General features: G+C 43.2%; 2 protein-coding genes across 4 annotated transcripts; one reads left to right on the top strand and one right to left on the bottom strand.

Moving 5' to 3' along the window:
• Positions 1-304: 304 nt before the first annotated feature.
• Positions 305-8,210, bottom strand: cep57 (centrosomal protein 57). Of its 2 annotated transcripts, none has more exons than XM_036536730.1 (11): positions 8,042-8,210; positions 7,190-7,352; positions 5,689-5,856; positions 5,474-5,595; positions 5,222-5,338; positions 3,794-3,871; positions 2,756-2,854; positions 2,567-2,656; positions 1,941-2,203; positions 1,511-1,655; positions 305-1,362 (listed from the first exon to the last, which is right to left on the bottom strand). In XM_036536730.1, exons 1-11 carry the CDS (start codon positions 8,087-8,089, stop codon positions 1,156-1,158), a joined length of 1,500 nt encoding a protein of 499 aa, XP_036392623.1. In that variant the 5' UTR covers positions 8,090-8,210; the 3' UTR covers positions 305-1,155. The 2 variants fall into 2 exon arrangements, with proteins under 2 accessions (XP_036392623.1, XP_036392624.1); XM_036536731.1 differs by having other exon boundaries at positions 2,576-2,656.
• A 669-nt stretch (positions 8,211-8,879) lies between these two features.
• On the top strand, positions 8,880-15,927 carry LOC118783000 (protein FAM76B). Of its 2 annotated transcripts, none has more exons than XM_036536649.1 (10): positions 8,880-9,256; positions 10,362-10,426; positions 10,742-10,796; positions 11,078-11,233; positions 12,129-12,331; positions 13,212-13,259; positions 13,517-13,594; positions 13,846-13,981; positions 14,102-14,203; positions 14,485-15,927. In XM_036536649.1, exons 1-10 carry the CDS (start codon positions 9,164-9,166, stop codon positions 14,572-14,574), a joined length of 1,026 nt encoding a protein of 341 aa, XP_036392542.1. In that variant the 5' UTR covers positions 8,880-9,163; the 3' UTR covers positions 14,575-15,927. The 2 variants fall into 2 exon arrangements, with proteins under 2 accessions (XP_036392542.1, XP_036392541.1); XM_036536648.1 differs by having other exon boundaries at positions 13,843-13,981.
• Positions 15,928-17,701: the final 1,774 nt, after the last annotated feature.

Genomic DNA, 17,701 nt, shown 5'->3' with positions numbered 1-17,701 from the left:
CACACAAATAAGTTGGAAAATGGGAACTCATTCACCCATTTTGGAAGTATTTCAGAATACAATTTACTCATATTGCTACTAGAGTGACTCTATTTTTTATACCTGACTAGGTGACAAGACATGTTGGGAAATAAAGATCAGTGCTAAAAGTAGTTGGAGGAGTCAAATCACAGTAAAGATCTAATCACACACTTATGACACTAATCACACCTATGAGAACTGAGAAGCCCTTTAATGTCACTGTGAAACCAGCACAAATTTATGCTGTAAAAAATAAATACTTTATTTTAGAATGTCTGATAGAATTACACAACCTGTATATGCAGAAATGGTAAAAGCCAACCCATGTTACGTACAGCATCCAGCCCATTATTTCACCTGAAAATTACAGCACGTATTCAGTTTTGTCTTTTTATTGCTCTCTTCAGTCAATCAGCAGGTCCCAGGAAGTGAAGGTTGGCTTTCTCAGCCTTCACTGTTTCCTTAGCACAGGGATTTGACACATTTCAGCTGCCCAGCCAAGTTGGTTGCGGACTTCCGATTGTGGACTAAAGAAGCCTCGCGGTTCGGACTTGCTTCACGTTCCATTACACATGCAACTGTGTATGAACGCCGAGGCACTGGTGGCTTGAGGCTAAACTGCAGTTGTTAGAATGGAGAGAGCTCCCTCAAGAACAGACTCTCTGAGCCTTCCAATCCATTATAAACACAAAGCGTTCCAGTAATATCAAAAAAATCCCTGGGCTCAGCAGTATGCTTAACGGACGGATTTTAATATGCTCTGTGTAATAACAGTGCTGTACTGGGACGGAGATGCTAGAGCTGAGGTTTCTGGGAGCAACCCTGTGCTCTTTACACCTCTATACCCCCAGCAGTTTCAGCTTGCACTCACAACACAAAGTGACCACACCCCTCAGAGGTCCCCAAGAAGGTCTGACCTGGTCAGCATGCAGGAAGTTCAGTATTTCCAGCAGACCTGGGACAAACGTTCATGGTAAACCCAGAGCACAACTCAACGTGAGCGTTTAACGCTTTTAGTCATCAGTGTGGTCTCCTTGAGACCGCAAGGTGAAAACTCACTGCTGGTCAAGGTGGAGAGAAAAACCTTAACCCTGTGACCCGCGCACACACACAAACACACACACACACACACTCTCAGTAGTCCCAGTGGACCTGGTCACTGCGCAGGGAGGTCTGGAGGCTCTGCATGTCCTTCAGCAGCCTCAGGCTGTCTTTGCTTCTGCTCCCTGGCTGGACTTTGACTTGTCTGGCGCCCCTGCCTCGTGTGGTGACTGTGGTGGTCACCTTCACCTCACCGGGATGTCCCCTCTGGCTCCTCGACTCCTTCTTCAACTTTTCCAACTGAGAGGAAAGGAGAGGAAAGCTGGCATGGGTACACGCAGAAGAGGTGGCCAAGAAAGTTCTCACACCTGACTGAAAGAGAAAGGGAAATGCAGCACGGAACAGTGAGGCCCAGTGTCTCCTCAGTGCAACCTCAGGGGTCTCTGACCTGTGCTTGGTGCCGCCGCACCTTGGCGATCTGCTCCCCTTTGCCTTCCATCCTCTTCACCAGGCTTTCCAGCTCCCTCTCCAGGTCCTGCCGCAGACAATCAGACCGCGAGTCCTGGATCTGCTTTACCAGCTCCTGGTGCTCACTGTCAGGAACAGCAGTCACACTCTTCAGAGCTGTCCACAGTATACATTCTCATGCAAGGGTACTCTCCCACACTCGATGGTGGCTGACCTGGTCACTGGTACCTTCTTGTTCCATCATGTCTTATACAGCAGATAAACCAGTCATAAAATTGTTGAAAGAATATTAAACGAGCCACTGTAAAGGGAGCTCTCCACTATGTAATGGTGAGGAAACATAAAAGGACTAATCTGTGGAAAACGGCCTGCAGAACTGTTTCATTAAAGAGCAACCAAGGAGCACTCACAAACTCATGTGGCCAAACTCATCCTGCAAGGCCAGTAGGAGCTCTGACAGCTCCCCGCTGCTGGAGGAAGAGGAGGAGGAGCTACTGCTTGAGCGGCTGGCAGAAGACTTCTTCCCATTGGTGGAAGAGGTTGGATGGGAGGACCTTCTGGCCAATGGCACCCCGCTAAGCACGCGGTCGTTGCAAAGCTGCCGGTTGTGCTGCTTCATAAGGTGCAGGACGTGCTGGACGTTGGCACGGACTGAGTGGCTCGTACTTGTGGACTAGAGAGATGGGATGTATTTTGTATTACAAAACAACTTCTAAATATACTTTAAATAACTTACTTTCCATGCCCTTCAAGTACAGGCCTGACCAAACAATTTATCGCAATGGCTACTGAGACTTATGTTATAATAATATGCTCTGAAAATGAACAAAAGGTTCACAGTTTTGTTCATGACAAAGTCTGAGAGCAAAGTGGCCATAACCAGGATTGACTGACATTCACACAGAAAAGAAATGGGTTTCATACAGGTCTGAAACCCCCCTTTTCTCTTTCTGACCATTTTGCTTGGATTTCACCACACAACCTTTCCCATTGCTTCCTTGGTTTGTTATTATTTATTATTTACCATGAGGTATACCTTACTTACTGTTCCAGCCACAAAGGGCACGTCTCCTAGGCTCAGTCTGTAATGCGGTTGTGCGTAGGACTGATACTGCTGCAAGGGCTTCTGGGTGACAGGAAGATGCCAAAGTCGTGTCAGAATAGTGTCCAGGAGTGATGACTACAGGTGCACATTAAACAAGAGACGCCATGTGCCAAACCTTACCTTGGCAGCAGACTTCTTTTTCCTGTCTTTCTTAGCTCTGGGAGGGCTGGGTGACACTGACTGGAGCAAGATGCGATTGGCCTCTAACCCTGTCTGTAACTGAAGAGGAGCTACTGAGGTTACACAGGTACAGCATCCTCCACAGCTCACAGGAATAGGTGTGAAAGCAAAAGTAATTAATGAAAAATAATGTATTTTATATTGCCTTTCTCTATAAATGAATCTCAAAGTCCTTCAAAACAAGACAGGAAAATACACAACATAAAATATTACACATAATATACATGTAATATACGTGATATGATTATACTTGATATAAGTATTAAAAGGTGATAAATTATTAAAGAGATAACAATGATAAAAAATAGCATATGGTCTTGCTATGATTTGCTGACAAGAACTGGATTTGGTATCCAGGTAGCTAGCATAGGTTTCTAGAACCTCTTTTGCCACCTACTGTCCTCTTGAAAGGCATGATGGGACAGGAAAAGGTTACTTCTTTTGCCAGCTACCTTAGCGTTTGTGTACTCATTGTTGGAGCCGTGCATGAAGCTATTTATAATTTAGCTAGCAAGATATATGGCATGAGGATAAGATTCAGAGGGATCTGTGAGGCTGTATAAACTGACATGTTTATAGATGGATTTCAGAACAACTCTGCTGAAAAAACAAAGCTAATGAGCAACTGTAAAGTCTGATGAAAAGACTGAAGCTTCTGCTTTCTGGATGACTGGATTTTAATGCGCACACATTATCCTTGAGAGGGACAAAAGAGATGCTCAATTCCTTGTGTTTAATAACAGTGTATGAACTGAGACAGTAAGTGGCATCAACTGGAATGTGTATTCATCATAGTCATCTCTTGTCGCAACAAGTGAGAAAGAGGCTTTAGTAACTACTTTGTGACTCTAATGAAGGTAAGCCACAAGGCCTCTCCCACCTTTCTGACTTCAACTGTGTGCATCAACTATGTGCAATGTGGAAAAAAAAGGCCACAAAGAAGAGAGAAATGGAGAACAGAAAGAAACAGGGCTCTACCTGGGCAGCCTTGTCTTGGACTAGCTTCCTCTGGTGCTCCTCCTCCTGCAGTTTGCGCTCCAGCTCTCGGATCTTACTCTGAACGAGAATGAGAAAGGACAAGCCGGTGGAATGACAGTATACAGGCACACACACTGTATATATAACTGAGTAAAATTGTATGCAATTTTTAATTTTAATATTATTACAAAGGAAAGACATTTTGTGATATTACAAACGCTTATATTTCTTCCAGAAAAAACAAGCATATTTAAAACATCCATCTCCAACTCCACAAAGCTTGCGCAGAAAACAGATGCATACAGAATTACATTACAGCTAAAGACTGTGTCCTGCACACACTGTTGTGCTTGGATAATGTTTGAAAATCTTTTTGTGGTTGCAACAAATGTTCTCAGCTTTCAGGAAATTACTTGACCATTTAATGCCTGCATGGGCCACAATGTGGGAGTTAGAAGTCAGATGTAATGAAATGGCAATAAGCTATGCAGAATGCTGTTGAACGCCTTGATTATCTGAGACAAATCCAGTCACGTTTTTGAAATCCACTTTGAATGTGTTTAAACATTTCACAATGCCTTCTGCCACCACGGAATAACTCATACAGTGTAAATACACTCCATCTGTCAGAACAACTCAATTCACCCAAACTTAGTCCTCACAAAACAAACCAAATACGCAGACCATACTGATCCTGTACATCTGTAGACCCGTCCACAGATACAGACACACTGCCAATGTTTTCATCAGCTCCTGAATGCTGTATTTGTGCATATTGGCTGTGTGCAGTAACTCCTCCTTTCTGAAGTGATTAACAGTTGGAAGTGCCCAGCTATTTATCATGTGTTTGTGAAGAAATGCATGTCCAATTTTATGACAATCCAATTTTTGGACTGTCAACTTTCTCCAAAGGAATATTTGTGGTGACAACTGTCTCTGTCAAAACATAAACATCATGACGCCTGTCTAAGCTGTTATTTAATGTCCTCTCGTCCCTGTTCAAACTAGATTTCATTTTGGCATTTCAGTGTTTTTTTTTTTTTGCTTTTTCCCCACATTATTCAGCTCTTTTTTGGAACTGCCAATTGGATACGTTATGCCCATCTCAGCATAATGTCCACTGTACTCATGTGGGAGTGCTGGGGTGTAATGAATGCAATCCTCCAATACTCACAAACCAACAGCCACTACTTTTCACACTGCAAGTGTCCCAACACATTACAGTGAGCAAAGCGGCAGTTGGAGGATGGGCACAACTTCACTGATGGGGAGTGACACATATTGTGTGTGCGTGCGTGTGTATATGCACATTATATATAATTTTATATAATTGTAGATGCAGATGCTATAATGTGATACAGTTTTTCAGTGGTTAAAGCTGAAAGAGATCTCTGGTCCTGTAACTATGATGATGGTGAGGCAACCAACCTCTGCCAGGTTTTGAGTCTCTGTGAGTTTCATGTACTCCTGCTCCAACATGTCCAGCTTCTCCAACTTGGCCTGAACTTCCCCATGGTCATCTGATTTATCCTTCTCTAGGGAGACCTGCATTAAAAACAAAACAAATTTTAAAAAACTGCAGTAAAGGTCAAACTAAACAGTTGTCTACCAGAGACCAGCATCTTTTGTTGAGGTCAGAGAGAGCTGGCTAGCACGGTCCTTTGGTGATTTTATAGCCACCTGCTGCTTCAGCACAGCCGTCCTCTCTGACTCAGCATTGCGCACCATCTTCCTCATGTACTCCAGCTGCTTCTCCAGGAGGTTACAGCGGGACTCGGTCGCAGCCAGTAGTGTGCTTAGCTCTGCGGGACCGAGAGACACTTGGAAGACTTAACAGGCTCAGACAGAAAGCCAGTATAGCCACAGCTCGAGGCGACCTCTGGTGGATCACTCACCTTGGTCGCGTTGGCGGCTTCCGCTGCTGCCCTCCCTCTCACCCTCCAGGACCTTCTTGTACTGGGAGGTTTCTTGAGACAGCCGCTGCAGGTTCTCCTCTGCCTGGGACCTCTCCAGCTCCAGCCTCCGGATCTTCTCCTGCAGATTCTTCAGCGCAGACAGGATGGCTGTACAGCACAACACACATAGTAATTCACCACTGGCCATTACAATGGACTATATTCCCCCATTAGTCTAAAGGTGACTCGGTAACTGTAATCCCTGTGCGGTCATGAGGCACATTGCTTTTGCACCATCTCAGGTAGTAATTGCTTGGATCACATTGCAGGTCTGCTGCTTTTTTTCCTGCTGCACTGAAATGTGCTTGACTACCTCACAGAGTACAAGCGCCTATCCCTGAATGTTTTTCAGTGAAGAGAAACTTCAGGCACATTCCTGTTGGTTTTATGGACTAGGACATCACACCTTGATTATTCACAGCAATGAAGAAAAATTACTTTCTGTTCCCTCTGATCAAAGGCCATGCAAGAGAGAAAGAAAACAGCCCTTATATTCTATGTGCCTTAAGTGAGTGAACTTCTACTGTGAGTCACAACTTAGAAGAGGGGGCGAGAGATGAGAGTGCTTTGAATCTCACCACTTCATACAATTAACTCTTGATAAATTGTAGCCCTGACCTAGCTGACTGTTTTGAACCAGCAGAGAATGGTCTGTACACATCTGTTGTGGGTGTCAATGGAGTAGTCCCATGGTTCACCCTGCAGGATTACAAGAGTAGGTTAAACTACCACCTCATTACAATCCCCTGACAGGATCAAGTGTCACAGGTATGTCTACTTCCAATTACTCTGAAATAATGGCTCATTAAATTAAGAGCAGAAATTACAGTACTGTACTGCATCAAAGTAGTACTGGGTTGTTATTTCTGCCTTGCTTCATAGTTAATTATCTAAAATTAAGCAAAAGTCCTCAAGATTAATCTATATTAAGATAAGGCTTTTCAGCATACCTGCATGCAATATGAATGGACTGGCCTTCTCATTAATTATAGCTGCCACTGAGCATTGTTTCCTTGTCAGAGGAGAATGAATCATTCATGATGGTGTGATCAGAAAATTATATTTTAATTCAGCCCTGACTAAATTTGACAATGTTGACTGCATTAAGAAAGATGACACTGTGGTAGTGACACCATGTTCACTAGCCTCCAGGTCCAGTTCATTGTCTAAACCAGCTGAGGAAAGAGTAGGAGTATGTGTTTGTATAGGTAACCTTGGCCCAGGCATCACTACAATTCCCAAGTCTTCTTGTAGCTGTCTCACTGGTCTACTGAGCAAGCTCTAACTACGTGTACATTGACTAAAAAAAGAAACCTGAAACTAGGCTAAAATATGTACGGTCAGAAAACAACCCGAGAAAATGCAGCACTTCAAGAGTATTGATCCAGTCCCTGGAGTGAAAGATGCCGAGCAGTGAACAGGGGGTACTGGCATACGCTACCTGCACTGTTGCTCTCTGGGAAAGCCCTCACAGTCCTGCTGTGGAACCGGCGCGGGTGGAGGTCTGCGCTTAGAAAAGGCCGGTCCGAGGGGTACTCGGCGAAGGATGGTAGGGATACGGTGTCCGACATTGCGTGTCCCCGAGAGTGGCCAGGCCTGCGGTCCTGCACAGGAAGAATAAAACTAATCCCCATGCACAAGGGAACTGAGCCTCTGCCATACTTATCAGAATATTAGCTACCGGTCCAGCCTCCTCTCCCCTGCTGATAATGTGTCTCCATACCCGCACAAATGCACCATCACGATACTCAACAGCTGACTTCTAGCTGACACTAGCTAGCTTGCTATATCGAATCAAGTCTTGATCAGGTTTATAAACAACTTTACTGAGAGCTAACGAGTTAGACGGCTAGCTGTGCAGACTAACTATGTCCACATATAGCGTGCAAAGGTTAGCAAAAATGCAGCAAGCCGCTAACCCGCCTGATGCCGCCATTGCAGAAATTAGCAGTCTCACAAAATGTTACTCAGTTTTTATACTTTTATGCCTTCCATGTCAAAAATGAATGAATACCAAGTTAGTCCACTTGGGTGCTAAATAGATGGCAGAGAACTCAATATACATAAATTAGTCCATTAGCTGAAACTTATACTAGCTAGCTGAACCAGGAGTGTGATAATTTCCTAACAAGGTAAATATACATGTGCTCAGTTTATTAAAATTATTAAACATTATGTCGACACATAAAGCTAATTAAGCTTGCCAGCAACAGAAAATGGACTGATCAAGCTAACTTTAAATAAATGAGTGCTTCAAGTAAACTACATTAGCCATCAAGCTACAGCATCGTACCGTTTCACCTGTACCCCATGCCACTGCTGATTCTGAAGTTGTCTCCATCAAAAATAAATTACTATTTCGCCTCCGGCTTGTCTTCAAGCACCCGCTTCATCTTCTACTAAAGTTAGCTATCCAACAGTTGCCTCTCTTCACAAGAGAGCCTAGCCATGTAAACCCACTCCACAGCGGAGAATACAGGAAACAAAACACGACCGCGTAAAATCCACGGTGCTACGCAAGCGCGTCACAACAGGGGAGGGTGTGGCAGACGATGCTGAAGTTTTGGATGTAGACTCGTTCTAAAAATGCAATGAGCAAATATTATCGTGGTACTTATGACACTTATAGTGAGCAGAAGTGGTGGTGACTATAGCTAAATTGCATACAGCTTTGAAACATCTACCAATGAGCTCTCTCATTTTCAATTCTCATGTACCAAGTTATGCTAGCTGGACTCTAACATTATTTCAAACAGCTATCTATTTAAAAGCAGAACGAAGTGACGATCATGTAACTTATAACCCTAACATTACAGCTGTGAGTGTTTGCCTACGTCACAGAAAGTATATAAAAGGAATTATTTGTTTCTTAAAGGGGAGTACACGTTTGATGTCTATTGTGGCTTGTTTTTTACTCAACAGATGCACAGCGTTTTATTATTTTATTGGCTCAGCCGCATCACGTGGTCAGCCAACGTAAACCACAGTAGAATGCGAAGTGTAACCGATGAGGAAAAAAACGCCCTGCAAATTCCCGCCCATTGGCAAGTCAGCGATGGTTGGTTCTTAGGTCCCTCCTTTGTAGTTGTTGGTCGCATCCGGTCCGAGTGATGACGCGGAAACAAAAAAAAGAGAGGAAAAAAAGGAAAGAAAAAAAGAAAAAGCCGAGAAGAGCTTAAAACTCCCTTTAAAGACCATTGTAGAGACAGTGGATGTACATTTATTGGTACACTTCATCGATATTTTATAATCATGCTTTCAAATATCTAGCCAGCTATCCATATTCTCATGGTAGATATTTGAAATATTTGCATTTTTTGTATTTGTATCATACAGACATAGGCTAGCTAGCAGGCTAGCTGGAAGGCTAACGAGCTAGCTAGTTAGCTAGCTACATTTTCTTTTTTGTTTGTTGATGAGAATGGCAACGACGGCCCTGTACGCGTGTACGAAGTGTAACCAGCGGTATCCGTTTGAAGAGCTTTCACAGGGACAACAGCTGTGCAAGGTTTGGCCATATCCTGTCACCCACGTACCGCTAGCTAGCCAGGCAGCCTAACATGTAAAAAAGAGCGCAAAGGCTATAGCTATAGAGCCAGGATTCACGCGTGTGCAGACTGCGCCGGGGACGAGTGGCTTTTTCGAGGTTCTGTAGCTAGCTACGCTAGCTGGCAGCTCGCGTTCCTGGCTGTACAAATGGGGTTAAATACATAATGCTCACCACATGTCGCTTGCTATCTACCCACAACCAAAACACGGGTTACGATGCTCATTAGTTACCAAGCCAGGTAGCTGGGTGTTCGATCAAGTCACGATAAAGGCTGACTTCAGTTCTCAATGAGCGAGCTGGCTACCCAACTAACCTTTCGGATCTTCTTACCAAGTTGCTGGCTAGCTAGCGTGTTTGGGAAGATCGACACCAGGTAGCTGTCTAAGTGACATTGTTATTATCACGGTATTTAAGTATGATCATTATTACTGGCGAGTTAAGTGACTGGCTGTATTTGAAACACAGTACAGTATGGTTAGCTAATTGCCGGCCACACGTGTGTTGGCATTTTAGCTTGCTAACTAGCTTCATATCTATAAATTGATGTAGTTTTGCCCATGACCTATGCAAATCCAAATTTAGTTATTGTACCCAGATACCTATCTTACTAATCGGATCGCAATTTAGTTGCTTAATTTTTAGTTACTTAACTAGTTCACTACTTCACTAGTGGGGTAAAATCGTACACCTCAGTATCAGTCAAGATAGCTAATCATTGTAACAATAGCTATTGCAATGAATAAATGGCTGACTTGTGCGATTTTTTTATATTCCATTTTCTCTGACATTGAATTAACCTTCTGAGTTCTAACTATAGCTAGCTGTACACTATGTCTGCTGTTAGCATATCTCGATGATTTCTAACGTCACGCGTTTGTTAACGCTTTGATAAAATCGCTCTCCCAAGTTTACAACCCGAACTGCCATCTAACTCGCTGTTGCCAGTTAAAGTTATTTTGATAAAAGAGGACTGTAAGAGAATAAAGTTGGCCTATACTGTGCAATATTTTTTACCACTTGAGATTATTTTATTGACATTTTGCATGTATTTTATTTCAAACAGGAGTGTCGGATAGCTCACCCTATTGTAAAATGCACATACTGCCGGTCGGAGTTCCAACAAGAAAGGTATGTTTTGACAAAAAACACCTGAAAATGGACGGTAGCAGAACAAAATGACACTGATGAGACTAGCTATAAACGCTGATGTTTCATTTGTTGGCAGTAGATATTTAATTGCAACACACCCGTAACAACCTGTTGTGATTTTCTTTTTTACCAGGATCAATTCTGCCTTTGTAATATTTATATTTTCATTGTGATGGCAGTTTTAATTGCGCAAGATTTTAAGGTGCAACACACATTTTTTTGTGGTGAGGTAATGCTTTATGTTCTGTTGCTGTTTTAACTAATATATATTTTTTTCTGTCTTTTTAAAAACAGCAAGACAAACACTATTTGCAAAAAGTGTGCTCAGAATGTCAAACAGTTTGGAACAGTAAGTTCAACATTTTGTTGTTTGTTGGATTGTTAAATGGATTTCACTGTCAAAAGTGCAGATTCGCAAGTTAGAATCACAGCAAGTCTAAACACTCTTATACACAGTAAAGCTGGCAGTGAACACAAGCTAGCATTTGAGTAACTTGAGTCAACTTGTTACTGCGTTAGCTGTTGACACACAGTTTCTCTACTGTGCTGTCAGTTCAAGTCCAACTGATTTTGGCCATTTTTGACTCATGCCCTTGTTTAGTTGCCATGCCATTTTATTTAATTTTACAGCCCAAACCTTGCCAGTACTGCAACATCATAGCTGCCTTCATTGGTACTAAGTGTCAGCGCTGCACAAACTCGGAGAAGAAGTACGGGCCCCCGCAGACATGTGAGCAGTGCAAGCAGCAATGCGCGTTCGACCGCAAGGAGGAGGGCAGAAGAAAGGTATTGGGAGTGGCGAAACGCAACCCTTCAGCTCTGAATGTCACGCTGAATGATCTCTGACGTTTTACCCATGATTTTCGCTGGTATGATCGTAGCAATTAGTTAGATATGTGAAATGGTGGACCAGTTTTACAACCCTTTGTGTGGCGATTGTCGGTGTATCTGGTATATTACCATGAAATTTAATCTCTGCTTCCATCTTAGACATTTTGTATTTGTAGCACTGTGCTGGGAAATCTATACAAACATGAGTGTTTGAATGACTCAATTGGCAGTTGTTAGAATTACTCAGAAGGGCTTAATGGCCTAAGCTGCCATCTGCTGCTTAGTCAACGCTGTTAAATTCTCCAATAAATGTTTTAACCCTCCTGTAACTTATCGCAGACATAATCGGTGTTATTTAATGTGAGAATGAAGCAGTTTTGGGGCCAAAATGCCTGCCATCAGGTCCAGATTAGTCAGTGTGTACCTCTGCTGCCATATAGGAGATGGGTTTTTTTATGTAGTAGGCTGTAGAATGAGCTGTTGCTTAGCCAAGGCGCTCAGGGGAAGAGCAGCGTTGGCTCAGAGAAGCGCTTGTGCAGCCAGTCAACGTTCCATTCCACGTGTGAATGCATTAGAGTTTTGACTGAGCATGTGTGTCTTGCATGCGAAAATGGTGAGCGCATATGATGTCCAATGCACCACATTTGGAATGAGGCAAGTTGACATTGTGTCCGTGCAAGGAATTATTAGAGGGAGTATCCCCCCCCCCCCCCTTTGGATGAGTATTGGCAGTCCATGTGTGTCTATGGTGGATTTTTAAGGCTTTTTTTCCCTATGTACCTTGGAATAAGCTTTTGAGTTCCTTGCCCTACCTGTTGACAGTGTGCATGCACGGTCTCTCATGCGGCAGGTGGACGGGAAGCTGCTGTGCTGGCTGTGCACGCTGTCCTACCGCCGTGTCCTGCAGAAAACCAAGGAGCAGAGGAAAGGACTCGGCTCCTCCCACTCCAACTCCTCGTCTCTGAACGAGAAGGAGCACCACCCCAGACACCACCACCACCACCATCACCACCACCACCACCACCACCAGCGACACAGCAGCTCACACCACAAGTAGGCTTCCCACTTCCACTCTTATGCTGTATAGTATCTGTCCGTGGTGAGGCACAGCTCAGGTATTCATGGAAGTAAAAATGAAGGGTGTTCCTGGCAGAATTATGTGTTAAGATGCATGCTGAGCCAGAAACCTAGTCTGGGTTTTTACATGCTGTATGGCTAACGGCTTGAATGGAATTTTCTGTTCTACTTGAATATTTGTGTTTCAGTTAGGTTAAGAAAAATGTTATTTGGGAAGCTTCCACCTCCAGTGTTGCGAAGCTATACCAAGGCAACCTTCTGAGATCCACAGAGCCTTGGTCACAGCCTTGCGAGAGTCACATCTTACCTTCACAAGGAAATGGGAGGCCAGGCTTAAAGCCAGCTTGTTCTGTTTCACTTTGGTGTAAAATGCTTTTTAGATAAAATTCATTGCAACAACAGCTAAGATTTGATTTCCACATTTCTTCTCTCAACTTAGCAGTGTTTTTACAAGGCAGGTGCAGGGGAAGGGTTTGTGTCAGTAACCTCAGGGGTTGGGGATGAATAAATCTGTCCCTCCCTGGGTCTGAGACTGGGGCCAACAGTCATAAAAACACATTAAGGGCTATAGGTCGTAGTGAAGTTGTCTGACGTTTTTGATTTGAAGGAAATGGTCCCTTGTGTTTGGCAATCTGACACAAAAAGGAACTGCTAGTTTCGTGGGCCTTGTAGGATTCTGCCTGTATTCTAAACAGACTGCTGTTGCTGTCTTGGATTCCCCTCCCCCTCTGCCAGCTGGTGAATTTGTGTGATGTTGTGCATTCAGCAATGTGAGACATTAGAAAATGGATGTGGGAAGAGCTCTGTTCCCTAGTAAGGTTTAACATATTTGTGGTGGTGGTTTTGTTCACTGCAGATTGAGCAGCCTCAGCCCAGAGCAGGACCAGGGAGTTTGGAAGCAGAGGTGAGACTCGAGTTTGCACCCCTCATTGAGTTCACGTAATGGTGGATTCCTCTTCAAGCACAGCCATAATCGCAGTACAGAGTTAAATCCACTGTTAACAGTGGAGAGGTGTGTTGATTCTGAGATGCTCGTGTGTGTGTGCGTGCTCGTGCATGTGTGTGTTTATCACTTTGACCCTTTTGATGAAATCTCCTCAAACTGGATGCATGTTGGATCCTGGATGCTGGTTTTCATGTCTCTCATCTCTTCTCCTTCAGCCATAAATCCTCCTCAATTCAGAACGAAACCCCAAAGAAGAAACCAAAACTGGAGACTAAGCCATCGAACGGAGACAGGTATGCAGGGAGAATTTGTGGGGACAAGTTTTTAGGCTAAACTAATGGATACAGATGTGTGGTGTATTTTTGTCATGCTCACAATTCTGCTGAAATTCTTGAGTGTTTTTGTATTTGAATAACCAGAAGAAATTATGTCAGTCTTTAATGTATCATTTCAGATTCTTTGATTATTTATTCAAACTGTATATACATAGTTACCAGTGTTCTTTGCAAACAACATGTAAAGAGCTGCCACTCTGTTCCAGCAGTAGCTCCATCAATCAGTCGATGGACTCAGGAGGAACAGACAATTTCATCCTGATCAGCCAGCTGAAGGAGGAAGTGATGTCACTGAAGAGACTGCTGCAGCAAAGAGATCAGACCATACTAGAGAAGGAGAGAAAGGTAGTCTCGTATTTTGGAGAACTGCCTTGAAACCAGGCCAGAAAATTCTCCCAAAAACACAGCAAATTTACCACGTTTTTTGGCAAACACCTTTTTTTTTTTCGTTTTACCTTTCTCAAGCTCACAGAGCTGAAAGCTGACTTCCAGTACCAGGAGTCTAGCATGAGGGCAAAGATGAACAACATGGAGAGGGCACACAAAGAAGCGATGGAACAGCAACAGGTAGGGACTGCTCTCTCAATCCAGCCACAAAATCGTGCCCCTGTTTAAATGGCAGCATAAAGCCCTGCCTCTCCACCTAAATACGGACATGTGGTGAGCATTCTCACACAATATGGTGTAAAGCATCACCCGGGTGGTGTTTGAGGTGGGTCACCCCTCTTTACTTTGTAGCATTTAGAGATGTGCTGTGTATAAATTAACACTAATGGCTGACGGGGAAAATAATTAGATGCTAGTCTTCTGCCTTCTGCTCAATCAGTGCTTCTTTTGCTTCTCTGCAGACAAAGAACAGAGAGCTGATGAAGCAGGTAGCAGCCCTCTCTAAAGGAAAGAAGTTTGACAGGGCAGGAAACACACTGCTGCCCCCATGAGGATGCCACTGGGACAGTCCCACAGGACAGAGTAAAGAGGATTCACTGTGTAACACTGTGAAAGCCTGAGGTGGTCTCTCCTCCCTTTGTTTTCCATCATTTCGCCATTCATTTTGTTATTTTTTCTCATTCAGGATCACAGGTTAATGCATCAGACCAATTCACGTTGCTCCACCTTGAAACAACACAGACATGTTCTCATATACACATACTTCCTACATTTTCACAGTCTCACACTCACACTCACACTCACACTCACACTCACACTCACACTCACACTCACACTCACACTCACACACACACACACACACACACAGGAGAGGGCCATGGGCACTGCCCGTCAACAAGGAAACACTATGGCAATAAAACCAAGCTCGCACAGCTGAATGACTTGAAGTGTGACAAACATCTCATGTTGAGTTGCCTTCATTTCAATATGCAGTTATACATCAATTGTGTGTATTTCTTAGCTTCTCATCCAGAGTTCAGTGCTATCATGTATTGTAGAATAATTTGCTGTACAGCTGTTAACAGCAGTGTTCAGTTGTTTGCATTATAACTGCCCATAGTGTTTTTTATTATTTTTTTGTTCCGTAAGCCAGCAAACAATCTGTTCATGGACTGTAAATACACAACAGGTATGTTAGTTCAAGGAAGCTCCATGGTTTTCACTTCGGAATGCAAGGACAGAATTTTAGCAGATTTTGCATGTTGATGGCCCTTTTCAGGCATTCTCCAGGTATTTTGTATTTGATTTTAATTTTGTAATTTATTCAGACTTTTTCACCACGATGCAAAACCTCACAGGACTGCTCACATCTTGGTTATATTTTCAAAGTGGCTATAATCATGTATTTGAAACTCTCCCGAGAACGGTGCAGATGGTATCCTGAATGCGGCGTTGAGCCAGAATGGCGGCTTTAATCTGGGTATGCAAGTTTGTGACTTCTCCCTCTTTGATGACCCTCCGCTCTCTCTGAGATGCCGCAAACAAGGATTGGCCCGTTTACTGCATGTCTACACCAGAAGAAGAGCCACTCTGCTGATTTCAGCACCTTGGACTGAATCTGCTGTCACGAGTGCCGTTAAGTCATAAGTGCGGAAAAGCATTTCTTTTGGTTTGTGCTCCCAAGTCTGGTCACATGGCAAACTGACCCTTCTGCTGGATCCATGCACATACTGGCGTTCCAGAAGGGGTTCGGATGGCAAGAGGCAGATGGGGAAACAATCAGACCAGGTCTACAAGTGTCAAACCACCAAGGAAATCAAGCTTATGATATTCATAGGAAATGGACTTTTAAATCCGTTTTTATTGGAGTTTTTTAGTTTGTTTTTTTTTTTTTTTGTAATCTTCTTTATAACTTGAATTCTCCCAGCAGCCCCTCTCTGCAGGAGCTGGGCTGTGGCGTTTTGCTGTGACACTGTTGTGGAAAGAATTGTACTATTGCATGACTCACCGCCGGGAGGGGCATTGTGCTCTCATGTACTGTATTGTACTTTTAGGCAGATTTCATAAAATCCAGTGTAAAGATGTCACTTTTAAACAGTCAAGGCCTTTGTGTATTTAAAACTTGTAACTTGTATTGTTTCTAGTAAGTATATGTAAGGCAATTAATATATGTAGAATATGCTTTTAAAGACACATCTATTTCACTTTTTACAGCTTGGACAGAACGGGAAGACTATACCGGCACTCTGTCGTACCGGTTCACTTTTGTACTCTTTTTCAAACCCAATGTTTAAGAAATATTAAATCTTGGTAAAACACCCACCCGTGCTTTCTGGTTAGCAGTCTCTATTAAAGGTTACTCATCACGTCTGTCATGCAGATTAAAATTGTAAGGCATGCTTTACAAGCTCATACTGTTAAAAGCATTCTTTTATGCTGTACCTAAGCCTCTCAACCTTTTCAGCATCAAACGCAGAGCACTCTATATTTCGTGACGCACTAAGTACTGCATTTTAAGCTGGGATCCAGTTTTAGGGGTTCTGTAGTGAAAAAGCTACACCACATTTTTCTGCATTTGCCAATGTCCAGACCAAGAGTTCACCGGGAGCATGAATTAATAATTTGGTGATTTATTTCAGATTGGGTTGTCATTTGAAATGAGTTATTTAAGCCTCTGAAAATGTTGTCTTGGGGCTACATAAGTGAAGTTTATTTCACTGTGCGCGTTTGTTTTGTTGAAAAATGAATGACTGAATGTCCGTTCGAAAACCCTCTCCAGAACAGGAGTGAAATTGCTGTTAACCACATGAGCTTTCACCTGTAGTGGCCATGAGGTGGCAGCATATACAAAGGTATTGTATTGGCTAGATGTTTTTCGTCTTAAAGTATTCCTCAGTGTTTTGTTGGCAGATTGATTTGGGTGTAGCCAGTTATAATGTACCTGTGTTTGAACTGTTTATTAATTCATAAGGGGATCTGATCTGGAGTTAAATATAATACTTACAGTCCCTGATGGAAGTTACCACATAACATTTATTTTACCCCAGAGAGAAAAAAGTTGAAGAATTACAACTGTAATTTCATTAGCAGCTGAATTTCTGTGTTTACCTACACATTTTGAGTTTACATTATAACACGCTTTTATATGTTACAATCCCAGTTGCCCTGAAGATCTGCGCTGTGAAGGCCGCCGATGGTTAGGCATTGTACTAGACAAAAGAAAGAAAATACAAAGTGCTTTTGAGGGTTCAGCAGGCCATTACCAAGAGCGTGTAAATATGAGCAACAATTTCTAAATCTCCTTTTAGATGCTTGAGACGCCAGCAGTTTGAAGTGGCCTACTCTTCCTATTTAGGGTGCACCAGTGTTTCTGGCGACGTCTGTTGGTCGGTAAGGGAAAAGCAGAGAAACATTTAGGGAGGTGAACTTTCCCCCACTTTCTGACAGCAGAGGAGAGCCAATGAGCTGCTCAGATGGCCATCCCATGCACAGACCCTATCCCACGGCCCCCTTCTCTCCCCTGCGAAAAAAAAAAAAGAAAACCATCTGCACTGTTTGAAAAGGTTGCACGTGAATTTAGGGTTGTTCTTTCTTTTATTTCAGCTGTCTGTATGTATGCTACTTTTCTAGAGGGATGAGGGGAGTCTCCCTTCCTGCTTTATCTGCCCGCTAGATTTC

This window comes from Megalops cyprinoides, chromosome 9 (genome assembly GCF_013368585.1).
Source record: "Megalops cyprinoides isolate fMegCyp1 chromosome 9, fMegCyp1.pri, whole genome shotgun sequence".
Classification (NCBI taxonomy): domain Eukaryota; kingdom Metazoa; phylum Chordata; class Actinopteri; order Elopiformes; family Megalopidae; genus Megalops; species Megalops cyprinoides.
This window is presented reverse-complemented; position numbering and strand designations above follow the sequence as displayed.

What these genes read in the sequence shown, in the direction of transcription:
- cep57 (XM_036536730.1), bottom strand. Translation starts at nt 8,089, where the DNA reads ATGGAGACAACTTCAGAATCAGCAGTGGCATGGGGTACAGGTGAAACG. An exon ending in AAAAGAAGTCTGCTGCCAAG is followed by an intron (nt 2,657 to 2,755) that starts GTAAGGTTTGGC and finishes CCTGTCACCCAG; the next exon opens with AAGCCCTTGCAGCAGTATCA. An exon ending in GAGTTTGGCCACATGAGTTT is followed by an intron (nt 1,656 to 1,940) that starts GTGAGTGCTCCT and finishes TGTTCCTGACAG; the next exon opens with TGAGCACCAGGAGCTGGTAA.
- LOC118783000 (XM_036536648.1), top strand. Translation starts at nt 9,164, where the DNA reads ATGAGAATGGCAACGACGGCCCTGTACGCGTGTACGAAGTGTAACCAG. An exon ending in AGGGACAACAGCTGTGCAAG is followed by an intron (nt 9,257 to 10,361) that starts GTTTGGCCATAT and finishes TATTTCAAACAG; the next exon opens with GAGTGTCGGATAGCTCACCC. An exon ending in CAGGGAGTTTGGAAGCAGAG is followed by an intron (nt 13,260 to 13,516) that starts GTGAGACTCGAG and finishes CTTCTCCTTCAG; the next exon opens with CCATAAATCCTCCTCAATTC.